The sequence below is a fragment of the Orbicella franksi genome, chromosome 4 (assembly GCF_964199315.1).
Source record: "Orbicella franksi chromosome 4, jaOrbFran1.1, whole genome shotgun sequence".
NCBI lineage: Eukaryota > Metazoa > Cnidaria > Anthozoa > Scleractinia > Merulinidae > Orbicella > Orbicella franksi.
The window spans coordinates 10,780,485-10,807,873 of NC_138148.1; the positions used below are offsets into that span (position 1 = coordinate 10,780,485).

The window sequence follows — 27,389 nt, forward strand, 5'->3', positions numbered from 1 at the left end:
TGTATAAATAAACAGTAGCCTCCATTGGGTGCAAAAATGTATAAATGATAGCCTTCATTTGGCACAAAAATATGCTTGAATATTTGTCTGTAGACATATGTTCCAAGAAGTGAGTTTCCAGGAACTTTGAGGAACAGATAATGTCCAAGGACAAATCATATCTGTGCATATTTTTGTGCCAAAATGGGTCTGTTGTGTTTATCATCCTTCAAACATTTTTTGAAACATGACAGACCTTTTTTTGTTCAAGTATGTCAAGGGTCAGGGATGTGCATCAGAAAATTTGAATAGACCATTTTACAGTTGTCTGCTCAGTGACCTGGCCTTTGGATGGCAGCGAGGTTGGAGTTGACCTTGTTTTGTTACAGACCTTACTGCTTTTGTTGTGAAAAACAAGTTGTTCTGATGCTAACTAGGTGCATTTACATGACAAAAGCAGTGAGGTCTGTATCAAAACAAGGTCAACTCCAGCCTCGCTGCCATCCAAAGGCCAGGTCACTGAGCAGACAACTGTAAAATGGTCTATTGAGCGCCTAGAGGAGACCATTCTGGGTGTGGCTTGAGCTTTATTTGACCCCTAAAAGATACCTCTTTAAAATGGACACGACAGCATTGCTTTTTTTGCGTGCAATAGGTAAAAATAGTGGATTTTCATCCTAACAGCCTGAGTAAGATTGAAATCTGTGATTTAAGCCCCTAACTGAGATGACAGGCATGCCCAATCTTGTCACACTTGCGTCCACCCTCACTCCTTCCCCCCTCCCCTCCCCTTTTCCCAGGCTTCCAAGTCACGAAACGAATCCCAGGAAGTAAGTAAGTAACAACTTTATTTTTCGAGGGTAGCACATGACAGTGAAAACTGATAAACCAGTGGCACTCAATCTATTTGCAGTTTACTTGTAAGTGGTAAAAACACTGCAAGTTGTGAAGTAAAGTTTTCTGGGAGGCTGTTTCACAAGTTCCTTCAGTTAACCATAAATTAGAGCGGTTTTCAATTGAGTGTCGTAAAACCAACAGCAAACCAATTACTTACCAATTAAACTACTCAGCCAATCTCAGACCGTAGTAAAACCAAAACCAACACCAAAGTAATTGTCTAATTACTTTCGACACTCAAATGAAAACCGCTCTATGAACGGCTGGTTGCTGTTGCTCTAAGCCCCCCCCTACTTCTCAGTCTGAGCTCCAAACTCTTTATGCTTATAGTAAGGCAGTTGTGTTCGTAGTGTTTATAGTAAAAAAAAGGCAAACAAAAAAAAGGAAATAATCATTTCATGAATGAACTGTTTTGCGTATGCAAACAAAGTGTGCAAAAAAGTGTACGCTAAAGTAAAGCGCCTCACTTATAAACTGAGCCAACGGTGACAATGTCAGTAGATTCTCTAGTGATAGTAATCTGCGTCATGTTATCCTTCATGTAATTTTTGGATGAACACAGTTGTGGACATCAGTAAAACACGATGAAGCCCACAGTCAAATGGCCTTTGGATATGTCACTTATGGAAAGATTATCCTGGAGATTCCAGAGTGCTGTTGTTATTGGTTTGGTCGGTCTCTCAAGTAAAATATTTTTGGGTAGGTGCACTCGTTTCAAACTTTCCTGTTTAAAGTTTACGCGCACCCACGTCTTCAGGCATTGGTTTGTATTTTGAAACCTCAACGTTTCCTTGGTCAGCCCCCGGACTTTTGAACTCCTGTAATTTGATCATTCAAATTCCCTTTCCCGAATCAGAACTGGTGTTTAAATGCCCACTTTAGTGTCAAACAAGGCGATGAAATACTCCGCGCGAGCCCTAGGTCTGAGATATTAGCTTGCGTTTTGGGATGGAATGACGATGTACATTTGATCTTTACCTAAAGCTTCTTTTTACTAGTCTTCGATAGAAGTATACATCTGAGCATACACGTATTTCATTTTGAGCCATAATCATAATGGCAAGTGTGTCAGAAGCGTCCCCTCCTGGGGGGAGGGGGAGGGGGAATTGACCCATGCAATGGACAGCACCATGTATAGGGGTGCTGACAAGGCTTTGAAATCCTGACCCTGTTTAGGGCAAAAATACTCTACAAACCCTCCCTGTGTAGAACTACACCCTTTATTTTTAAGACTCTGTTTAGAACAAGACAAAGGTCACAAAGTCCCAGCCATGAAGTCACGTGTAAAACACAAACCAGGGCTATAACAGTCTTTTGCAAGATATAGCAAAGTTAAAGACAGCTTTAAAGGGAAAAACAAGCAACCATACCCTGGTTAGGACAGACGCGAGCTAAATTGTATACCTTGTTCGGAACAGCAAGGCCAAAAAAACCATACCCTATCCAGTGGCACGTCCACATGTAGGCCAAACAGATCATGTGTACTAAAGGCATTCGTGGTTGAGTGTTGATCGATATTCTCGATCAATACTCAATTGACATCCTGATCAATACCCAGTCCACACTCTATAGTCTATAGACCCTTGATCAATAGTCAGTCGATAGTCAGCCGAGTGTCAACCAATTCATATGAATTGATCAAAATTAGTTGACTCTTGACCAACTGTCGACCGAGATGTTGATGGAGTGTCAATCGAGTGTCAATCGAGTGTCAACCGAGGTGTTGATGTAGTGTCAATTGAGCATCGATTGAGGGTCGATTGAGGGTACTGATTTAGTCTATCAATCGAGGGTATCATTTGAGGGTATCGATCGACACTCGACCGCGGATGCCTTTAGTACACATATAATCCGGCCAAACAAGGCAGAAACCCTGTGGGTCAGTAGTCGAGGAGTTCCAGGCACTTGTGCTCAAGTTAGGGGGTGCTTGTGTGAGAAATCTCTCACTAAGGCATGTTCAATATCGGGATAACTACTTGATTTCATATTGTGTGTACACTGCACATATTGAACTAAAGGCACTGTATTCTTCATCCCAGCCTGAATGCCTGGAAGGGGCTAGATGCATATTTGACAGATGTCAATTTTTATCCCCCTGCCCTCCCATTCTCCAGGGGATATACTCCAGGGGATATACTTACACTTACACCTGATTCCTCTTTGTTGTACCTTTGTTTAGAGTGGTTTAACTTTGTCAGAAAGTACAATTTTGATATTTTGGAGAAAAATGCAGAGGACAGACCAGATGGAGTTCCTCTGGTTACAGTCTGCAACCATTCATCATGTCTTGATGATCCTTGTTTGTGGGGTAAGACTTATTTTTCGCTAATAATTTGCTTGAGAAATGTTTTTGCTAGGAATTATTGGCAGTCCCTGTGGATATCTGGGGAATTTCCTACTGGGGAAAAAGTCTTTGAACTGTTTCCTACTTTCCAAAACAGTATCAGGTTATTTTTTGGTAATGTGAATATTTTGAATATTAGAACCCACGTGTGATATTATTAATAATAATTAATCCTCTTTCCGCCAAATCGAAAAAGCAATTGAAATGTTTTTTTTTTTAAATCAAGATAATTTTAAAATCAAAAACCTAAAATGTAATCTTGTGATCAAGAATCGTATATACCATAAGCACTAGGAATAATAACCCCGAGAAGAAAATTGAGTAGACCAGTATAATGTAGTAGACTGACTGAGAAACACCGCAAAACATTCCATTCAAGCAAAGCAAAGCATTTTGGCACGTGATCACACAGCACAACACTGCATGGACACATGATCATTATGTGGGAATAAACTGTAAGGTGAAATACTATAATTGACTCAGTCCAGTAGTTAAGCTTTGTCTATTTTTGTAGGTCTTATGAAAATGAGAAGTGTCCTAAACACACGGAAAAAGGTCAGATGGTGAGTGCAATGTATAAATAAATGAATTTTCTGGCAAGCATCCCTGACCACCACTGGATTATGTGCCTGCTCAGGCCAACTGTCATAACTAAGGCATAAAAGAAAAGAAATATCCATGTTAATTAATGCAGATACTACTTCCTTCATTTCTTTGATTCTTAGAAGGAAAAGTTACTGGTGACCATGTGGTGAAATGTATGCTTGTATATGTTTACTCTGACTAGAGTTTCTGTAGTATAAAGTATTCTGAAAAATGTGGGGCAAGTAGTCAAGTGGCCCAAGCTTTATGGATAAGGAAGTATTGATCTTAATTTTGTTCAATATCAAATACTATCAGTGATCTGGTCATTTCTGGCTGCTTATTGCAGTGAGAGTCATTCAAGTTTTTGTAAATATATTTTTAAATGTTACCAATGTGCCATCTTTTTTAGGACTCTTAGTGCTCGTGAGCTGCTGTTTTCAACACCTTTTCGTTCGTCATTTTTCAGCAGGGCTAAGGTATGAACTAATTTTATAGTTATTTAACAGACATTGCTTGTTTCAGGCTTTGCAAAAATTTGACACCAATGATGTTGCTCTGTAAAGAGTCATGTGTCCAAAACAGCCGGTGTGTCTGGTTGGTTGTCAGTTGTCTGACAAAGGCCGGTAAAGAGGGACTCAGTTCACATTTCATAGAAAATGAAAGGGTTCTTATAAAAGGGTCCTTTTGTGATTATAAAAGGGTCCTTTTATGATTTTCAGAAAATTGAGTACTTAATTGTGGGTATTTTGTAATGTTTTGTGAGAAAAGTGGAACATCTTTCTCTCAAGATGTTGAAACATTGCATCCAAAGTTCAGCCTTTTTTCTTGTCTTCTCCCTTCCGCCACTTCTTGTACCTCTTGTGACAAAAGAAACTGCTTTCCATTAAAGATCAATGCAGAGGAATCAAAGGTTGACCTGTCGCAGTCACATGATATATTAACTTACATATTAAGGTGGCCGAACACAGTTTTCGTGCGCGCTTTTGCTGATGCAATTCAGCGCGCGCACAAGGATTGCAAAAAACAAACATGCCGTCAACAGAGCGATCATTTTATTTACTCAACACCCGCAGTATCTGTGCTATTTTTCTCTATAATTGAATACTTTAGGAAATAAGTAACTGGAGTATCGAAAATAATTGAACTTTAACAAAGGAAACTCTAGATAACTCTAGATACCTTCAATAAGGGATAATTAAAGATCTCTCTGTTAAATTATTAGCAAAATGGTGTTAACTTGTGAGAATCGTTACAAGCTTGTTGCATGCAAATTATAAAGAAAATCTAATGACTAGATTTTCTACAAATAAACAAAACCGATTTTAAAGGCCTGTTCATTTTTATTCGTGTTGCCATGGCAACGACACATACGTCAGCTTAACCGTCAAAAAACCAAAGTTTGTGCTGTTAGCTAGCTTGCTTGCTGCCATTTTTGGCGACCGAGAGATCAAGGGTTTTAGAGAAAAATGTGAATGAAACACAGGTATCAAAAACTGTGTTCAGCCACCTTAATAACAGGCCTGTTTTGAAAATAGCTGAAGACAGTATGATAATGAATAAACATCTTCTCTAGGTTCTCTGGTTTTCCTCCCACCACAAAAACCACCAATTCTAAATTCCAAATGATCTACTAGTGAATAGTGGACAAAGAGCCGCACCATGGGTTGGGCTGCTACAATCTCCAAATGAATTTATTTATTAATTTTATGCTATTTAGATGGATTGCCATAGTATTGTGCTGTTAAAATATTGATAGCAGAGGATAGAATCAAGATACATCAGTCTGTTCTGTCAGGTTATTGTTTTCAGTACTTCTTGAAACCTGCAGATTATCTGGAGAGCCTTGCATAATAATACTAATTATAACAGGTTCCTTAAAAGTTAGCAATAAGTCTTTCCCTAGTACTTAATTAGGGGAAACGTATTAAAAGCAGTATCAACTGTGAAAAGAAGTCGTGTTCTGGTTTAGGCCTGCAATCTACCTTATTTAAGTATTGAACATTGCTGATTTCATTTTGCAGGCAATTCCTGTCGTCAGAGGTGAGCTGTTCTGTTATTGTATTGCTGATTTTTGAAATAATGATAACTTAAATTAACTTATGTTCATGTTTAGTTCCTGTGCATTCTGTTACGGAGAAGAGAAGTTGATTAGGATAAAGAAAACATCCACAAGGCAAACTTTTTGACATGTACTGTACTACCAAAATTTCAGAATTTATTTCGAAGAACCGTTTGCCAATCAGTATGGTGGATTGATTTTTCCAAGTTAGAGGCACGTTCCACAACAGTGAGAAGCAGTATAACTGTACAGAAGTGAATGCGTGGCGTTTGCATTATTTTATTCTAGTTTTGTCTTTTGTGACTGAAACTGTAAATTAAAGCTGAATGTAGTGGGATTGACAAATGAACATATCTCAAATTTGTTTAACCTGACTTCTCCATACCTTGCAGTTTTAAGAATATTTCATTTGCAGATATTAGGAGATATGGTACTTATGGTACATGCCAAAAATAAAACAGTGCAAAAAAAAAATATATTTTGGCTTATAAAAGCTAAAAAGTCACTAGCCACTGGAAATGAAAACATGTCGAGTAGAAAGTCTTGAGCTCTACTTCAGCAGCACTAACAGTAGTGTTGTTCATCAGGTGACGGTGTTTATCAGAAAGGAGTGGATGTCGCTATTGAACAGTTAAATAAAGGACAGTGGGTTCATGTCTTCCCTGAAGGTAACCACAATAACAGTAACAAAAATCAGGACAGCTTGGTTAAAGAAACAAAAAAAGAAACAAACAAACAAAGAAGAATAAACAAACAGTTCTGTATGCCAAATTACATGGTCGTGTAAGTTAGATTACAGCAATGTTTTTACCCAACCAATTTATACTTTATACACTTTGTGAATCTTTGTCTTGCCCATATTGATTCTTTCCAGTCATATCTTAGCTTTGGTTGGAGAGTGATACTCTATATTGAACACCAAGATGGCTTATAATTATATATTATTTTTCTCACAGACTAATTTACATGCACTGTGATTTGCAGTTGGATGTTTGTGCTCATAACTTGGTTTTGCACAAAATAGTTTTTGATTAACTGCAAGTTAAACTCAATCTTATTTCCTTTATGAAAATTCCATATGTTAGATTTTTTATGAAAACATGATAAATTAAGGTATTTTTACTGATGCTGGTAAAGTTCATCTTAGGTGCTATCAACATCAATGATACTATCAAGAGATTGAAATGGGGTAAGAGTCTTGTTTGTAGATTTTGATGACAGTCTTGTTGGATCAAAATTTTTTTGGGTCTTGAAGTATCTTTAAAATTATGTAAGACCTTGCAAAGATCCTGCAGAGATTTTTGAGGATTTTGCAGAGTCCTTCACACCCCAACGGCATATTAATATCTTTGCAGGGACATGAACATCCTTGGAGACCCAGAGGCTAACTGTTAGTAGGGGTGAGTAATTGCAAAGCAGCTGGGAATAATCAGCCAAGAAAACTTTTCTTTGTCAATTTTTCCCTGCATCTTCAACTTTTTCTTGCTCCCACTAACTGCCCCTGGGTCCCGAGGATGGGATGAGAAGATCCTCCACAAGGAACTGAAGGATTTTCCCTGGGATCCTAATGCAAAAGATTTTAACAGTAAGATCTCATTGCTGTTTAGCATCCAAAGAGATCCTTTAAGATCCTCAGGATCTGTAGTATCTGTATTTTTTCCATGTTGCTTATCCTGCAGAACAGGGGGATTGGGCATTTCATGCTGTACCATGAATCCGCCTGTTGTGCAGGCTGCAGCCTGCTCTTCTTTAGAGCATGCTTCAGGCCATAGCCATTTTCCTTCTTGTTACACATAAAATTCCAAAACCATGGCTGGGTTGTTTGAAAGCTGGTTGACGCTAACCCAGGATTAAAAGTTAACTGGAGTATTTAAATTTTTTTGGGGGTAAAAGTGTTTTTGACTGCTTATGTTTTGATTAGTTCGAGAGTGTTCTAGCTCAAAACTGAAGGAAAAACAATATAAACAGAAAACCTCACCAAAAGGTTACAAAAGTGAAATTAGAACTCTCTTTCGTTTTGACAATTCCCTAATCTATTGACTGGGAAATTGCAAACCAATCTATTTCTATATTCAAATTTTTAACATTTCATTTTATCACAAAAATTTTTATCCGTCGAAGACAGAGGACCAACCGTTGAAAGCTTATGTTTTTTTAAATACTTTTTACCAGAGAACTCTATATTCTATATTATCACAATCTAAATCTATTGACTATTACTAAATGTTGTTTTTTACTTTTTATTTTATCTTGTTTTATTTTATTTGCCACAAAAAGAGATACAAAGAAATTGCAATTATTAAACGGCAAGGAATCGTGAGGGATGGCGAGGAATCCTAATAAAAACCACAGGGCTTGTAAACTTAGGTTCCCTCCTAAGAAATACAAGATGACTAAAACTATACATTAATTACAGACATAGCCATGCATAGACATAGACAGTTTCTTTTACTTGGACAACACACTTAGCTATGGTAATGGTGCATCCCATGCACTTGATAAGCAGATTGACAAGCCATATTTGTACGTTTAACAGAATATTTAGTAATTGGCAAGTGTGGTTGGTTTACTCACGTTAGTAATTTCCACTGTCCTGCTGTGGCTTGTTGACAGGTGTTGGGCGACTTATAGCAGAATCACAAGTGACGCCAATAGTTGTACCATTTTGGCACGAGGGTGAGTGTTATGTTAATCTTCATAGGTATGCATCTACTAATTTAGGTGGTGATGGTTGTGTGGTTAGGGTACTGGACTACAAAGTAAAACAAGGAAAGTGTCCATGGGGCTTTCTAAAACAAACATATACGTGTACCTTCCGTGATGTCAATCAAGCAGTATTTTAACTTATCATATGTATGATAAGTTCCACAAAGCTTGCACACAGTTTCCTGACCCACCCCACCCCTACCCGCTAGTCACCTGCAAGGCCAATTAATTAATTAATTAATTAATTAATTAATTAATTAAACAAACTTTGAAGTTGCATTGTGGGCAATAATTGATTTGTTCCATGAGGCCTCCTCGGAAATTGGTGCACGTAATATTGTATGCAATTTTGCAGACATAGAATTTGATTTGCTTTGATTCTTCTTCTTTTTGCAAACTTTTGCAAACATTTTGGCTTTACTTTAAAGGCTGGTTTTCACTAGAACATAAGCACAAGCATAAGCACAAGCATAAGCACAAGTGAATACAGCCACGACATAAACATAAGCATAAGCTGAAACATAAGAAGAACGAACCCACTTATTTGCCTTGTGCAGTTTTCACTAGTAACGCGCTCGACATAAGCATAAGCATAAGCACAAGAAAAACGGAACTGTTCGTTTTTCTTATGTTTATGCTTATGTCGAGCACGTTACTAGTGAAAACTGCACAAGGCAAATAAGTGGGTTCGTTCTTCTTATGTTTCAGCTTATGCTTATGTTTATGTCGTGGCTGTTTTCACTTGTGCTTATGCTTGTGCTTGTGCTTATGCTCTAGTGAAAACCAGCCTTAACGCCCTGTTTTAAAGCGCCATGCAAATACTTGTCATTACCACTAAACTACTGTGGGACTGCTTAAAATTCACGCCAGCTGATGCTAAGATGTGAAGTTTATATGAAATAATTCATATATGAACTGCGATTGTAGATGAAAGTGAAGAATGAACGTCGCAGTTAATTTTCCAATTTAAGCAATTGGAAAGAAGAAGCCTGAAAAAATCAGGGCTTCAACGGGATTCGAACCCGTGACCTCCGCGATACCGGTGCGATGCTCTACCAACTGAGCTATGAAGCCATACATTGGCTACTTTACCAACTTAGCTGATGCCAAGTTGGTAAAGTAGCTCCGTTTTAGTGTGTGTTAGTTTTATGGAGGGCTGGCAGCTGTTCATTGTTCATGACAGTTTCCTGTCTATCAAAGTACTATAGAATAGACAGGCCTTGTTTTAATTTAACTTTAATGTCTCTCCTTTTGTCAGTATTTCCTGTACTTAAGTCTAAAAGATGATGCTAATCGATGCTAAGGAAAGACATAATACAAAATTTTAAAGGAACGTGCTGCTTCTCAAGTGCCAACAACGTAATATTCAGTGTGAATATTCAGTGTTATCTATGCCGTGGAGACCACGACTATCGTTGGTTTTAAACATAGGTGTACGGGAACCTTCGGACTTGGCGGGGGTGGTGACCTTGCCCGAAAAAATTACGCAATGCCCGAATGCGGGAGTGTTAAAATCGGGATGCAAACGCACTCAAAATGCGTCAAAAACAAAAAAGTTCACAAAGATAGTTATATTGAAAGCTTGCATACTCAATGACCTCTATCAACAGTCTCAATCTAGTGAAATCTAAAACTTATTAAAAGAAAAAGTTCTCCCTTTATGGCGCTCGTTCAGCGATCGGCTGATCAGCAACAGAGATATGGGCCGCTTGGACGACCGTTACAGAAGCTAACCTATATTCAAGACGAGCGTCTTGACCTGTAAGCTTTTGTACATTATGCTTTTATTTCGCCACTAAAATGCTTCGCGTTAATGCTCCATTTTTTCCACTAAAATGCACGGTCTCCCACCAAAAAGTCACTAAAATGCTTGGTTAATGCTATTACATAGGGTTTTTAAATTTTAATAATTTTAACAGCTCAGGGTGCATACCTAGTATAACTCAACGTATATGTAATAGTTTTCATAATGTTCTTTTAATTTGATTTCTCTACTCGGTTGTATTAGGGTGGCATTTGAACTTTTTCAATCTCAAGTTCATTTTCTCGTAAAAAATAATTGTTATTTCTATTTTATGTACGTGGAAAAAAATTAATTTCCCGGGAAAATGCCACTAAAATGCTCGAATAATGCTTAATGCTTTTGCTTCATTAAAAATTTAAATGTTCGAAAAAATGCGGGCATAATGTACAAAAGCCTATCGACATACTCGAGACGTTCAAAGAACAATACGAGGCATTACTAAGAGTCGTCTTGTTTCGGCCACAGCAGACTTGCAGCGTACACTGCAAGCCTTTCATGAATTCAGAAGCTACGTAAATAAGATGGTAAACAACATGGACGTACTAGAGAAACACCTCCAAAGAAAAATTCATGAAAAAAATTGTAACACCCCATTGTAAAGACATTACAATGATCTGGTCTTCGTTCGCTCTGATTCGTGTCCTTGTTTTGTCGATGGAAAATTGGGAAAGAAAATAACATCCTTATCGTGGATTTCCACGATACACATTTAACCGACTTGTAGCTAACAGATCACTCATATCATTTCAGTCTAAGTCCTTTTTTGCAAGGCAAATGCCAGAGAAAATAGCTTACAAGCCTTGAAACCTAAAAGGAAAGGCCGGAAAAGGAAAGGAAAGGCCGTAGTCCCGACTGATTACCATGGCGTCTTCGGTGTGCAACGACACTTCAGATCAGCAGCAGATGCAAATGGTGCACTTTACACAGGACTAATTTAGGTAACAATTCCTTTAAGAAACCACTCGACGGCCTACAGACCCCCGGTCGGGCATCTACTAACACAGAGAGACATAAAAAGTAGGAACCTTTTCTTTACGGGTTTTGGAAATCACATCAACAGCATTATGTTGTAATGTTTTCTCTCAAGTGTCGTTGCCCGAATCCTGAGCGTTTTGCCCGAAAAATTACATAATTTCCGTACTTGGGGGTGGGGGCGGGGGGGGGGGGGGCGCTGCAGACCCCCTCGCCCCCCACAGCTCTATGGCCTATGGGTTTAAAGAGTGACACCACGAAGTACAATGATGTTAAACCGTACAAAACTATCAAGCGAAATAAATTTAAATGCGTCAATTTTCGTGCGACAATTTCAGGATGTGAAATGAAGTATTAAAATTCAGTTTTTGTTTTGTTTCTTTATTCAAGAATTAAACATCAACATAACATTCACACAGAATAGTTCAATGCAAGGACAACTTGTTGTAAACCAATTCACTTTTTTTAAAAGAACATCATTACTTACTATGCATTACTCACAATACAATGCTTGTTATGTACAACACAAATTTACCGATATGACAAATAACCTTTACGAGAGCATCAGTCCTCTATTCTATTACAGTCTATGGCAATGCACGTACTGAGAGATTTGTGCATTGTTTCTTTTTTTTTTTCCTGTATTTATTTGTGTCCTCAAATTAGTATGGGATTTCCCCAGGCTACCAGGCATTGACACTTGTAAATAAAGTTTCTATCTATCTCTCTAAGCACCTCTCTGGGAAAACAGAAATGAAAATTCAAAAAGCTGATACTGTAGAGCTTAAAAGAAGTCGGCAAGAACTAAGACGATGAATAAAAAAGTACTTGTCTGATTGTGTCCTTCACTGTCTGTCTCACCTCGTTAATTTTCCAACAGTAAAGAATCGGGTTTAATGACGAATTTAAATACACTACTGTGACAGTGCCCAATTTAGTAAGAGAAACAGGCGAGAATTCATCGCTTGCCGGATTCGACAAAACTTGTCCGACTACGCCAACTATACTATATGGTAGATAACAAATAAGTAGTGTAAACTGCACCCACAAGGCACTGGACACTGCCTTTCTGTATCGCGCTATGTTGAGTGGAATTTTTTGGCGCGCATGTTCTTTCTGAGCGTGGTCTTGTTTTGGAGGTTCGCAGCGGTCTTCACTGTGGCGGAGAGTGACATAAATCTTTGTGTAAGAGAAGATTGAGGTTACCAGACAGAGGGTTATAACTAGATAGCTATACCACAAGGTTATTGTCGAATTCCACAAGGACAAGGTTGCAGCGACAGCGGACACCACCCAAAAGGCTGTTACAATCACGCGTGTTCGCTTCAAAGTTACAACACATCTGTATTGCAGCCTCAGCATTAGGGCAAGAAGTCTGTCCACGCTTATTGCCGTCGACGTCAAAAGGGAGACTGAGCATAAAACAAGGCCTGTTATTAGGGCTGAGGTACTCGCGTAGCGGCAAATATCAGAGCGCTCGTTCACCACAGACATCCAGTAGGAAACAGCGAGAGGCTCCGTAATGAATGCAACGCAAAGATCAGTTGTTGCCAAACAACGAAACAAGAGTTTGGACGGCGGATGAAGGGAAGAGTTCTTGTGAAGAGCGATTAGGATCAGAGTATTCCCCAGAAATGCAGTCACGGAGAGAAAAATGTTTATAGCTGAAAACAATTTCAGCTGGTGTGGTATTTTTCCGGCAAAAGATGTTGAGCAGAACAGTTGTTCCAGTGTTGCTTGTTTTCCATCTGCACTGGTTATGTTTGTCATGTCGTATCTCTGCATTATGTTACCTGGTGTTTCTCCACACGGCTGAACTGTGAACAGTATTTATTGTGGTCTCATGATGAGACTCTTTTTGTGATCTATGATGTTATTCTGTCGGAACTTGTCAAACCCACTGAATTACGTACTATAAGACCATACGGTTACGGACATTTTGCAGACTTGCAAAGAATATTTTGACTTGCAGATTTGAGTGCACCACTACCACATGTTCACTGTAATTGGTTCTTACAAGTGACTATGTGAAAGATCATATATTTGAACTGCGAAGAAAGATATGAAGACATCAATGATCATCGCAGTTATACACACAACTTAAGCAGCTGTGAAATTAATTTTTTTTTCAGGCTTTAATTTGAATTTTTATTGAGGCGTTACACACGTTCTTCGGCGCAGATTCTGTTGGCTTGATATGCGTACAATAGAATGAAGAAAGTGTATGGACGGCTTGTGAACTGAAAGCGGAATTCAGCATAACTAAAAACACTGACTGCATTATCATGTTTATACTAGCATCGAAAAGCACTTGGAGTAAAATGTGTTTGAGAAAGTGCGTGTTAAACGTGTGTTTACGCCCACAGAAATGACGAATCCTTCGCACGCGAATTGAGTAGTTGGCGTTTAGTGTTTTCACAGTCCCAGCGATCAGCAGTTAGCGGTCAGATATATGTAGGTGGGTTGACCTTGTAATTAGGCTGCTCTTTTCCAGTGCTCCTTGGTTTAGAACGTGTTCGTTTCATTAGCTCTGGTCACATTAAAGTGGCTCTATAGAGATAACGACGTTAGGTAAACGTCGAATCGTCGTCGTTTTTTTAGCATAATTGTTCGTTTCATTATCTTTGGTCACATTAAGGTGGCTCCATAGGGATAACGACGTTAGCTAAGCATCGAATCGGCGTCATTTTTTAGCATAATTCTCTTGGCGTCATAATTTTCCAAAATAAAAAATTATCAATCCTACTGAAGTCTTAGTTTTCTCAGATGCAAGACCTTCTAAGAACGTGACATTTTACAACGTTTAAGCTCGACAACGTTCTTCATTTTGTTATGGAGCACGTTTGAATTTTATGCGTTGGGTGACATTAAAATGGCGGCCCGATAAGACTCTTGAGTAGGTCAAAAGATGAGTTATTCTTCAAGTTTTTGCAAACTAACCAGTTCTTGCTCCAGACGAAGTCTTAATTTCAATATGCCGGAGCTCTAAAGTGATAACTTTTCGTTTAAATAGCAAAACTCAATGACAGATGTTTCTGTTACTATACGGCCGCCATGTTGGTGCCCCTTCGACACCAACATGGCGTCTCCATACAAAGCTCTATAAACTTGAGTGAAACACTTTTCCGAATAACGCGCGAATGAATAACCGCACAAACATAAATCTTGGCGAGAGTGTTTATATATCATTCATCTATCATGTCTCAGGTTAAAAACAACATATTCTGTAACTCGAGAACTGTAACAAAAAGCTCTGATAGTCTTAATGTTCAATATCACGTCCAGATGAGAAAAAAGACTTTATCTTTGATTCTTCTTTTGTCAGGAATGGATGACGTCTTACCTAACCATAGCCCTTACATTCCAAGAATAATGAAGGTAACTTTCTACCTTGGTGTTGTAAATTACATCAGCTACGACGGTCAACTCGCCGCCCCCTATTCAGTTCGCGTTGCTCCCTACCTAGTCAAAACAGCACAATAAATAATTACATTTTGAAACGGGCAAGGGGTGGTGTAGTATTAAAAGCCACGTGAGATTTTGATGTTGAGGTAGATCGGGTTGTTGGCCTGAACATTTGGTTCATTTTGTTCTGGCCTTGTTTACGCGCAAGCCTACGATCTGTTAGCTGGATTTCGCTGCTTTCTTGTTATCCCTCAAGTGATGGCTGGCCCAGTTTGTACAATCTGTTGAGCTACGACTGATTTTATAACGCGGGCGGAATACTATCTGCGCCTTCGTTGTTTTTTTTGAAGTAAACTGGGGCCTGCAAGTCGTAAGAAGTTAATCGACTTTAAACCAACGGAAATGTTTTGTATTTTTCTCCAGAGAGTAACGGTGCTTATAGGAGAACCAATGGAATTCACCGAAACTGTAGAGGAATACCGGAAAGCAAAGAAAAATGCTGTAAGTTGGTGTTCTAAAGTTTCATTAGAGCGGTTTTTGATTGAGTGTCTTAAAACCAAAACCAAAGTGCGGTGGAACCCCGTTAATCCAGTCAACAACGGGCCACAAAAATCTGGCCGTGTTAACGGGGTGTCCGTATTAAGGATGGTGCTTACCAAATACAAAGATTTTTGCGCCAGGTTAAGACAACGCAGAAAAAGTAGACCTTTGCAAAGGCTATTGGGATCCACAAAGAAAAATGGGAGTAGCCACGCATTTTTTCGAAATAATTAGCCTTGAATCTCAACAAAAATGCTGACATCAGCATATTTCTGAAAAAAGAAAGAAAGGTTATTTCTTCACAAATTACCTTAGAATTCGCCTTTACATACAGAAAAGCAGACACATTTATAAAGATCTTAAAACGAAATGGTAAATGGTAACAGAAACAATTTTTGGTATGTTTTTAATAACAAAATCGTTGCAACAGCGCTTTTAGCGTCTGACAGCCTTCCTCTGGTTCAGCTAAAATGCAGTCTAAATACCTTTTGCTCACAACCAGAAACTAGTTACGTGTTGAATAGGCTTGCCACTTCCATTTCATAACATAACATGTGGGGGTAACCACGCATTTTTTAAAGTTATTGATCTTTTTTGAAAACTTTTACGGTGCCCGTTACATTTTTTCCTGTCACCTCCCCAGTACGTAAAACATTTGCGTATCTCGCACTTGTTTTGCGCGCGCACTACGCCATCTGCAAGTACATGTTTGAAGTTGGATTTCAGTATAATTTTCGGCAGATATCAGTTATTTTTCAGCTGGAAGACGTTAACAGTTAGTGGTTAGCGATATGCTGCTTTTCTGGTGTTCCTGGTTTAAGTACAGGTTCATTAAACTTGATTTGGTCACAGTAGGAAAATTTTGCTTTTATTTTAGTCGTGTACTTGATAGCGTAGTTGATTGCGTCAATGTCAACCCCAGCGCGCGCGTGGCACTTAAACCATGCCTTGCGTGATGCGCAGAACATGTGCGCACTAACAAAAGTAGACACCGTCCTTAAAGGGGTTCTCCAAATAAGGAAATGACCGACTGAACTTTTGTTCGGTCCAGAATAAATTGGCCGTAATAACGAGGTGGCCGTATTAACGGGTACGGGGGAGAGGGTACTGTTCCACTGTTATCACTCTAGCCAATCATAAAGAACACAGACAATCTAGTGAACCAATCAAAACTTGAAGAAATACATGTAACTGACGCAAAGCGCCGGAAAATGTTTGCGAGCGACTCACGACTGGTCCTGGTTTTACTTCTGATTGGGTCAAAAATTGGCGCGAGTTTTTTAAGCCAATCGTGTAGAGTAGTAACGAAAACTGCTTTTCGACACTCAAGTGAAAACCGCCCTGATAACTATGATTTGTTTTAGAGGCGACAAAGTGCTTTGCTTTCATAAGTTCTTGTATGGAAATATCTTAAAGTATTTCTTATCTACTTCTTTAAAAGATGGAGACACGGAAACATATCACTGATCTGATTCAAGAGCGATTCAAGGAGCTTAAGATGGAAACACAGCTTCTGCACAGTAAATGGAGATGATGATTCACTCAAGCTGTTTATTGGATTGCTGTTGGACGGTTAATTTATATAAAATTAAATTGTTAACGTAAACCTGGTGTGTATTGCACCAGGTTCAAGGAGCTAAAGGTGGAAACACAGCTTCTACACAGTAACTGGAGATAACCCATAAGCCAGTGTTGATAAATTAAAATTCTAACATGGCTCCGAAGCTTAGGGCAGAAACACAAAAGATGAAGTTGAGGTAGAATTTCTTTTACTTTAGTCCCCAAGGCCTCGGCGCCACGTTAACCTCCTTCTAAGGTGGAAGCACAGCTCTTGCACAGTGAATTGAGATAATGATTCACTCAAGTTGTTTAGTTTATTGGAATGCTATTAGACGCTTAATTTACGAAATTGTTTCATGACGCTATGTGTGTTGCACGACATCCTTAGATTCAAGAAGTTAAGGTGGAAACACAGCTTCTACACATAACAATAGGCTAATTTTCTAACATTGCTCCGAGGCTTAGGGAGCAAAACAGAAGATAACATTAAGATATAGGCAGGAATAAAGAATTTCCTTTTTTTAGTCCTCTAAGCCTTGACCCCACGTTAACCTCGTTCCCAGGAACGGTTACGCGCCGTTGCTAGAATTTTACTTTATCAGTCGCAATTGGCCTATTCACTCTAGCTGTTTATTAGAATGCGATCGGACGCTTACATGTAATTTATGAGAATTTTGTACGTAAAGGTGACATGGACTGCGCGACTTCTAGGAAAACTCTGTACACCTACGGTAATAAAGACTGAAATTAAATGGTCTAGCTATTCAAAGCAGGAGAAGGTAATCCTGGGTTGTTAGTGGAATTACAGAGGAGTAATATTGTTTTCTGTAATTTTCCTTTTTTCCTCTCACTTCCTCTTTGGCCGGTCTCGATCTAGGGGAATCACAGAAGGAAGAAAAGCCGGTAGGGCTAGCGAAAACAAACCGCCGCCGCCGCCGCCGCCGCCCCCCCCCCCGCCCCCCCCCGTTAGCTTAACCCTTTGAATACCAAACTGTCGCCGTTTAGTCAGGTTTTTTGGCTGCCACAACGCTAAATAAGCCTGAGTTTTACTAAGAAAGCTTTTTTTTTTACCAAAAAGAGAGATTTTTTCGAGGATTAGGTACAAAATTGAGCAATAATTCAATTCCGGGCATGCGCATAAGCCAAAATTTTTTTTTCTTTTTTTGCCATTAACCTTTCTCAATTTTGTTTGTTGCCCCTTTCCTTTCTTTTTTTCTCGGCCCTTTTACTCTGGCTACCTTTTGCGTTGCATGTTCTTTCTGGCTGCCGTGAAAAGTTGGATGGTAATTACGGGCGTACCCTAGAAATGGACCTTGATCAATCATAGGCGTAGTGGACTATTTTACCACCGTTTGCGCACCAAAACTGATAACGTTTTTCGATTTGCGACGTCGGAATGTCGTCGATATCTAAACCTGACCATTGTACGAAAAGGCCTAGCCTAGTACTACTATCTGCTTATCAAGAATATCTGATGACATTTAAGTTGATGACGTCACAAGTGGTACAAAGAGCACGACTATTCATTACCCATGTAAATGTGACTGGGGCTCAAAGGGTTAAGTTCTGGATCCGCTACTGGATAAGAATTCTTGTGAGTTTATAGACGGGCCAGTCAACTTCACGGTAGAAATAAATCATTCATTCCACTCTTTAAGATGAGTTCGGCGCCTTGATTTTCAGAGAAACAACATCTCGGCAAACGAGCGCCGTAATTACATCACACGCAGTTATCACACGCTCAAAATTCACCACCAAGCCTCGTTTGTAAGAGATTTTCTCAAACCTCTGACACCTCGTTTTTTCCACGATGGTGTTTTCTTTTCATTTATTTATTATAATTTAATGGCAAAATATGTAGCAATTCAAGTATATACATGTGGAAAAAGGCGATAGAACCTGTTCCATGTTTTGGGAATTTGTCGACGATAACATTTTCAACTTGCATTTTAAAAGCGAGGCATGGTGGTGAAATTTGCTTTTCTGATGTCATCGTGTATAAGTGGTAATTGGCTCGGTTGTTCTTGTTCAATTCCATCTTGCACTTTCAAGTATATTTGAGCTTGATCATGGCGAAGTCAAACGAAAATCTTTTTGCAAGAGAATATTGAGGTTACTTTACACTCAGTACTATATCATAGAGTTGTAAGATATCGACAGTAGACACGAGCTTAAACTTAGGGTTAGAAAAGACATATATATGTTCACAGGTCTTCGCAAGCTCCTTGGGAACCGTGAACATTTTAAATATGTTACTCTGTTGCGCAACACAGCACGAATATGAGCTTTTATAGGATTGTATGTAAGCTTCTCTATATGGGAATGATATACAGAGAGGAAAACAGCGAAACTAAAGCTCGGTGAAAACGCGAAAACGCTTTGAAACAGCCTCAAAACGCAACGGAAACACAGGTAGCACACAGAAGAGTCAAAATAAGTCGTTCTTATTTAATCTCCTTTTCCATATTTGGAACTGTGTTATAAACGATCATTACATTCCCACGAAAGCTCTTATATTTACGTCGTGTCACGCACAGAGTGTAAGGCACTCAACTGTTCATGCCTGGAGAGGGGCGGGGGTTACTCCCAGTAAAATTGGGTTGAGGCGTGCGGCCCGCTTCCCAAAACACCTTCCCTATTTAAGGCCAAAATCTGCGATTTTCCCTACCCTATTGTGTCCTGACCAAACATTTGATACCCTATTCAAGACCTGACCCTTAAATCAATACCTTTTTCAGGCCTGCCTTACAATTAGTTCCCTAGTTCAGACCAATGTTAACAATAATAATAATAATAATAATAATAATAATAATAATAAAAGGCAATAAAGGCAATATTTATTTGCTTCTATTAGGTAGGATAGCAGCCTGAATACTTTTTCTAAAACACATCCTATTCAAGACTGGAGTCAAGAGCCCATCACCTGGAGCGTGCATTTCCCATACTAAGCCTATGTCACTGCATTTTTACAGACCGGTCTATTTTAAGGCTTCTTTTTCCGCGAAATAGGTCAGTTCCGGTCTACCGTGAGCTCGCATTAGTAAGGAAAAAATAGCTGTTTTTCTTTTTAATCTTCCGCTGAAATGATGACTTCAGTTAAAACTTAAGTCCGTGCTCGTGATTGGTCACTAGGTTCTTGTGGGAGTCCGAATTCGCGGTAAATTCAAACTAAAAATAGATCGGTCTGTAAAGGCGCCGTGACAGGAATATGGGGTAGCTGCACGCTCGTAGTGCATGTTTTGGGCTAGGGACCCTGCTAGAGAGCACCATACCATCGGAGACCAAAATGGCCAAAATCGATGCCCTGTTTCTGACCAGAGACCTGTGATTGGGTAACTCTACACATGGAATCCAGAACCCGGAATCCGGAATCCGGAATCTGGATTTCTTGTTTTAGGGTTGCCCCTGGTGATCAGTGTTCGGTTCAAATTTTAATACATGTCTGTATTGCAAAAGATTGGGACGTGGAATGGTCATTTTTATGGACTCATTGAAAACACAGCCAACAGACGGTCGTCTGAAAAACCAGCAAGAAATTTTACTTTTCTCTGCCCTCCCGTTTTGGTCCGTTTTCGCAATGATGTTTCTCGCGTGTGTCAGTTTTCAAGGCATCATGGGATTGGAGGTAGGATGAAAACTGGAGACGAGGCTTCATGTTTGTGGTGGTGAGGCTGCTGTCATGGCGGTGCACTGCTGTTTTGTACGTGGCACTTGGCGTGATGAATATTCAAAGTGAAATGAAACCGTTTTGCCTTTTAAGATGATTGCAGGGAGTTTTTATAACTTGTAGACAAGGACTCCAATATCTCAAGCGGTAGTTTCGTTCTAAGATTGGCTTTGTTCCGTGAAAGTTTGTTTTAAAAATTTTCTGATTCAAGCCTTTTACACCGTTTATACTGCAAACTTCAAAATGCTAAAACACGTTCCAGTTTTCCGTGTGGCCGTTATGTCAGTTCTTGCTTTGGCAATACGTGGAGTAAACGTTATTGCAGAAGAGTCGCTAGGAGTCAACGAGGGAGAGAAAGAAGCGAGCGGTGGAGAAAATAAAACTTCTAGCAGCGACAACTGGGTCGAGAACCTGTCCTGGAACCTCCTTGGCTATGCAACAATAATCATTCCAGCTGCCTTTATTATCCGTATGCTCAAGAATTCAAACTTCAACGAAAAAAGTGGTAAGTTGTTTTTAGTAAATTGCATACGTGTACTAAGTAGAAAATCCCATTTCATAATTATAACGAAGCTGCTACAGGCAATAGATTTAAACAAACAATAATGAAGTGGCTTGAATCAGTTGAATCTCCAGCACTCGTCTCTCAACAGCCAGTATATTTCCTTTAATCTTTAATCATTTTTTATACACGGTAAAAATTCATCAGTTCCTCCTTATTGTATGCCAGCCACACTTTTATTTCCTCACTGCCACAACCAGTTTATAATTCTGCTCTAAGCTTGTAGTTGTGGATAGTTTCTACTAGAATAAACAGAGGTTTTGATTTAACTTTTGGGCCTGTTCTCCTGGATAGGTTCTCAAACTAATTTTAATTTGCTGTCCCTTCAATTTATTTCATATATCAGGTTTGATCAGGTTGTATTTTAACAGTCTCATTGGCCACATTGTTAAGGTTGCAAGGTGAAATGTTGTATATTGTTAGGTGGGAATGGTCACTTTTTGTCTAGGAAAAGCTGTATTGTCCCTTGTGAAGCAAATCTAAAAATTGGCTGAAAAAAATTAATCATTGTTTAATGGCACTCCACCTCCTCTTTCAAGGATTTCGTTGATAACTGGGCATCTTAGATCAGAAGATAAAGGTCAACCTGGGAAATAAGAGTGACCTGAGCATGCCTTGCCCTAGACAGAACAATTTCATAATTTCCCACCTGGCAACATCTGAAATTTTGCCTCACAATGCAATCAGTCAACTGTTACAGCAACGGCAGCAACTGAGATGATTTTAAAACACTCTGACTAAACTTGAACCTGCTGTACCTTCATCTTGGTGTTCTTGGTGTCATACTGATTAATGTTGAAGCAAAGGTTTTTAATCCTAATTTTATTACTGTTTTCACCACAAGTGCTGCGAAGGTCATGGTGCTGTCTCTCTATTATCAGGGATTGTTTCATAATCTTCTCTGGGAAATGATTTGGAGAGCAATCGCCCCTAAACTCTATGAAAACATCTTCTAGTACATGTAGTCAGTTGTGGCTTTTCATGGGGTGCAAATATAAAACAAATTCCTTAAGGTTGTGATTATTTCTATAGAAACAACTTGATTAAGTACAAGCTCCACATTGCGTTGTTACAAGACTTTGGCCACAAAAGAATTTTATTTAGTTTTACTTTATTTAAGTCCGAAGTGATCATGATTTTATCTTGGTCATTTATTAATAAGTGAACTTAAGAAACACAGACTGAGATATAGCTTAACACATTAGTTGGAGGAAACTGCCAAATGTAAATGTTGGAATTAAAAGTCTATTTTTGGTTCAAAATTGTTCCAACTGATTTTTTTTTTTTTTGACAATGAATTCAAGACAAACTGTGAGAAGTAAAACTAATTATGAACTGGGTTGAAAATTTTTAACCAAAGATAAACTGAAGCCGCAACAACATCATAAGCAAAATAATTGTTGATTAATTTTCTCAATCCCATTGTAAGATTAGATATAGATCTATGATTCTTCAGACTATCGTTACTTCATTGAAGTCCTTGAAATATTTCCAAGACTGAAATTTTAGCTGTTCAAAAATTGTCCTTTACCTAATAAGTACATCTCTCACATAATGTAATAGCAGCTTCAGTACTTGTTTTTCAATCACATTATATTTGAAATAAATAGTCTCTTTCCAAAAAGCACTTTGGAAGCTAACAAGTGAAAAGAACTTGCTGTTTATGGTGGACATGGCCACCATTGCTTGGTACCAGTTTACATTAAGAGCACTGGTGACAAGCATAGTTTGGTTTTCACATGAGTGCTTGAATCTACAGAATCTATTGAGCGACAGCCGAAGTCTTTCATGAAAAGTTTCATCTTGAATGGTAGAAATGATATTGCGATTTCAGAAACTTGAGAATTTCTTGTTCTTTTTTAGATCTGTCCATTTCTGTGAAAATTACATGTAGTTGTTAAAAATTTTAGAGAGACATGGTCACACAGGGAGGTGTATTTTGAAAAGGTTGATTGTATTAATATTTATTACCAGGGCCCCTCTGGATACCAGCCATGATGTTGAATGGGCTGTCCTGGCTAAATATAGTTTTACTTACTTATCTTTATAATTTTAAAGTAAGTAAATGGGAAGTCCAGTCTTCATACGAGCCAAGTGGCCCATCAGGCTGGAGCTTATCCTGGTTTCTGTAGCATGAGGCCACTAGGAGTATTTCTACTCCCCCCTGGATGAGATGCTAGTCCATCGCAGGGTTACCCCCAACATTACGTTTGCCAGTACCCATTTATACACCTGGGTGGAGAGAGGCACTGTGAGAGTAAAGTGTCTTGCCCAAGAACACAATGCATTGTCCCCGGCCAGGGCTCAAACCCTGATTGCTTGATCCGGAGACAAGTGCACTAGCCATAAGGACACCGCACCTTCTAATTACCAGGGTAGAAATTTAGTTACTACTGTAAAGTTACAGTTATAAGACTTAGTTGTGTGTACCTCTCTGACTTGTCTTTTCCCCTATATACGATGTTGTTGTGGTTTCAGTTTATCTTTGGTTAAAAACTTCTCAACACAGTTTCATAATTATTTTTACTTCCCATTGTTTGTCTTGTATTCATTATCATAATCTTAAGCTTTTGCGAACTTACCTGTACCTTGTGTGTCTTGTTCCCATGAGCATAAAACAGGTTATCATACTGCTGAATGTTGGTTTCATCAGTTTATTTTGATACAAATATTATTTTTTAACCCCTCATGGGGCTGTATAAGCCCAGGGCTTATATCCAAATTTTTATGTTACCATGATTAAGAAATTTGCTTTATTGTCACCAGGAACAGGATGCCTATTCCGTTCTGTCCAGCTTTGTGTGTTTGGCACACCACAGGAGACACCGAGTGTTGAGGAGGGTGGTATCAAAGCAAGTTCTGCAAAGGATGACACAGCTACCCCATCAAGTTTTCCTAAAACAACTTTAAAGCTCCTGTTTTGTGCAGCAGGTCTTCAAGTATCATATCTCACATGGGGAGTCTTACAAGAACGGATAATGACACAGGACTACAAGGAGCACATGGCCGATGGAACAGTTCAGGACGTGAAATTTACAAATTCTCAATTCCTTGTTTTTGTCAACCGTGTCCTTGCTCTCACAGTTGCCGTCACTTATATAGTCTTCACACGACAGCCACGACACACTGCACCACTATACAAGTATTCATATTGCTCCTTTTCAAACATAGTGAGCAGCTGGTGTCAGTACGAGGCATTAAAATTTCTCAGCTTTCCGACACAGGTCCTGTGCAAGGCATCAAAGATAATTCCTGTGATGATCATGGGGAAGATAGTCTCCAAGAAAGTCTATCCCTACTATGAATATGTTGTGGCTGTTCTCCTTTCTGCAGGTGTCAGCCTGTTTCTTTTGTCAGCAGATCCATCAGGGCAGCGTACAACAGCTGCCACAACCTTTTCTGGAGCAGTTATTCTTCTGGGATACATGGCTTTTGATAGCTTTACCTCCAATTGGCAATCAGAGCTGTTTACCACACACAAGATGTCCTCTATGCAGATGATGTTTGGCGTGAATCTGTTTTCTTGTTTGTTGACAATGTGGTCAATGATCGAAGGCGGAAACTTCTTGTCAGCATTGGGGTTCATGTTAAGTCATCCAGAGTTTGCATTTCATGCCCTGGTGTTGTCAATAACGTCAGCCACAGGGCAGCTGTTTATTTTTTACACCATTCAATCATTTGGTCCCATTGTCTTCACTATCATCATGACTACACGCATGATGCTTAGTATACTTCTCTCTTGCATTCTTTATAATCACCCATTGTCAGCTCAAGCAGTATTCGGTGTGCTTGTTGTGTTTGTTGCACTATTTCTGCGGGTATACGCTAGGTATCGCACATCAAAGTCTCCCACAAAGGCCTAAATGGTACCCTTCCTGTTAGTGGGGTGGGTGGTTGATGGGGTCAGTAAAGGTCCTTTGCAGTTAGAATTACACAATGTAATGTGCTCTTTCCTCATTTCTAGTTAACGGAAATAAACAACTAGTATTGTGTATTTAGTATGAGTATTTAAAATTTAGGTCCTTGCTAGTAATAATTATTATTGATAGGACATGACCTTTCTTTGGCAAGCCACGAACAGCTTGATTTTTCAATCTTTTTAAATCTTGCTGACTGGAACTAAAAATAATTTACACTTATCATGGTTTGGCTAATCATGCTTTGAATGGCACCCATGCACCAGGCTTGAAGCTGGGTTGAAATATTTGTAAAATAACTCTCCATCAACCCCTATTATTAATTTATGCATTGGCTACATGTAGGTGGTTCTGCCTTCAAATACTAATATGTTATCAGGTTTTGGAAAGGGGAAGTTTTATCCCAGACATTAGGTGTATGTATAGTGTAATTAATATGTAAAGTAGGGTCAAATGTTTAAAGAAATCTTTCTAAATGAAATGATATTTTTCAAGCTTGTTCAGAGTCTCCTCTTTGTCTTTTTCAAACAAGGAAGTTGGGTCTTTTTAGGCTTGCAATGTGTAGATGCAGGTTTCCAAAACATAACTGCCTGACCTGACTCATCCATCATGGTTTCACAGTAACCATCCCATTGAAACATGTTTATTGGCCTTATGATTTAATGATATACCCAGTTTCATCATAATTTATCTTGTGTCCACGTTCAACTACATGTACTCATACTTGCCAGAGTAACGTGATTGAGGTTAACTCATACAGGCCGATGCTACTCTACATTATTTCATTTACCAGTTTGACCATAATCAGGTACTTTCAATTGACAAATTTACTACACGTTGCACACTGATTAGCCATTTCCACAATCTTAATAAAAATTGGGAGATTAAGTAAATGATGGGCAAATCGTGACAGGTGAATCATGTTTTGCAAACGTGGTCTACACACTGCACTGAAATTGGTGTTAATAGTCAAGACAGGATTTATAACATGGCATCAGCACACCTTGCTAGCCAAAGTGCACATTATGTAACTAATATTTTACATACTTTAGTACACAGTTGCATGGAAATGTGTAATATTGCTGTATATTTTTACAAGTTTGTACCTGGCATTTGCTAGAGCTCCCACAAGTATCGTAAATCCTCAAATTAGCACCTGGGGCGCTTATTTGAAATTTAGGAGAAGACAAGGGGCCAGCATGACCTGACATGATCATTTTTAATACATCATCTGCGTGTAAATAGCAACATCCCAGTGTTTAGTGACACAAAAAGCTGATCCTAAAGTATTGCGGCACCGTTAGTACTTGACGTGTTCAATGTGTTCACTTAACATGTCCACAAACTGAAACAATGTACAAATCTAATACTACATGACAAAAACTATACATCTTTTGTTGTCTCATTACTCGTCCACAAAATGGGAGGAGGGGAGGGGGGACGCTTATTCGAGGGGGGGGGGTGCTAATTTGAGGATTTATGGTATTTTGTTGTGAATCAGCTATAATGTTAGCAGATTTCAAAATTGTTATTTAAATTGTTAATTGGAAGGGAACGCTTGATAAACCAGTTTTTGATGCCACCATCTCGGATTGTAACTGGATGCTTGATGGGTAGAAGGTTCAGCAATTTTCCCTCACCCCAAGCCTCCACAGCTACCAAATCCAAGATGGTGGCCTAATACGAAAATGTGCATTCGCGGACCCAAAATACACATGCTATGTAGGCTAGCTAAGAGCCTCACTTATAGCCTTCTGGCAAAGCTTGCACCAGGGAATCAGGCTGCCTACTTGAAATCTTACTGAATTGAGTGACGTCGAGAAGAAAATGATACCAAGTAGCAGTCACTGGTGAAGGTCTTATATCTCTCATATATCACATGGTACAAAGGGGCCTGAGTAAGTGGGTTAGGTTGAATAATAAATACATGACATTTAATAGCAATGTAATACGTGAGCAGTCAGCAGACCAGAGAGTTGGCTGTTAAGTAACTGTTTTTAGAATGAAAGCAATATTGCTACCATTAATTGATCACAATGTGTATCTAGAGTGATTAATTACCAATCCAGTAGATAGTAGTTAGGTATCATTGTAACCAAAATGCAAAGAAACCAGTAATAAAACGTTTTCTCCTTGAGAGTTGTTGCAAATGAGTTGTGTACAACATCTTAGTTTATTCCTGATTTATTCATTTCTTGATTTTAGTAGTTTAAGTTGAGCTACAATTTGAGGTCTCATTTTTGAGATTAAACTCAAGATCTTTCCTGAACAACTGCCTCTCTGCTCTGGCCACTTTATTCTGCCCTCAACAGTAGTTCAGCAGCGCACCAGTGTATGAGTTTCTGAGTGACATGTCAATGTTCAAACTCTGGTTATGGGTGGGTAAAGACTT

General features: G+C 39.0%; 4 protein-coding genes across 5 annotated transcripts in view; 2 read left to right on the forward strand and 2 right to left on the reverse strand.

Moving 5' to 3' along the window:
* Positions 1 to 27,389, reverse strand: part of LOC145484618 (uncharacterized) — a 407,604-nt gene that overhangs the window by 108,471 nt on the left and 271,744 nt on the right. The window lies entirely within an intron of this gene.
* LOC145484636 (tafazzin-like) lies at positions 774 to 17,765 on the forward strand. Of its 2 annotated transcripts, XM_081463240.1 has the most exons (11): positions 774 to 1,575; positions 3,056 to 3,184; positions 3,735 to 3,783; positions 4,215 to 4,281; positions 5,827 to 5,845; positions 6,452 to 6,532; positions 7,012 to 7,053; positions 8,478 to 8,540; positions 14,672 to 14,724; positions 15,175 to 15,252; positions 16,733 to 17,765. In XM_081463240.1, exons 1-11 carry the CDS (start codon positions 1,461 to 1,463, stop codon positions 16,823 to 16,825), a joined length of 789 nt encoding a protein of 262 aa, XP_081319366.1. In that variant the 5' UTR covers positions 774 to 1,460; the 3' UTR covers positions 16,826 to 17,765. The 2 variants fall into 2 exon arrangements, 1 of the variants encoding a protein (XP_081319366.1); XR_014049043.1 differs by lacking the exon at positions 16,733 to 17,765 and having other exon boundaries at positions 8,478 to 11,312; positions 15,175 to 15,190.
* LOC145484619 (melanocyte-stimulating hormone receptor-like) lies at positions 11,565 to 14,637 on the reverse strand. Its single transcript, XM_081463220.1, has one exon. It carries the CDS (start codon positions 13,129 to 13,131, stop codon positions 12,151 to 12,153), a length of 981 nt encoding a protein of 326 aa, XP_081319346.1. The 5' UTR covers positions 13,132 to 14,637; the 3' UTR covers positions 11,565 to 12,150.
* On the forward strand, positions 19,684 to 27,127 carry LOC145484604 (adenosine 3'-phospho 5'-phosphosulfate transporter 1-like). Its single transcript, XM_081463200.1, has 2 exons — positions 19,684 to 21,023; positions 23,847 to 27,127. Exons 1-2 carry the CDS (start codon positions 20,762 to 20,764, stop codon positions 24,941 to 24,943), a joined length of 1,359 nt encoding a protein of 452 aa, XP_081319326.1. The 5' UTR covers positions 19,684 to 20,761; the 3' UTR covers positions 24,944 to 27,127.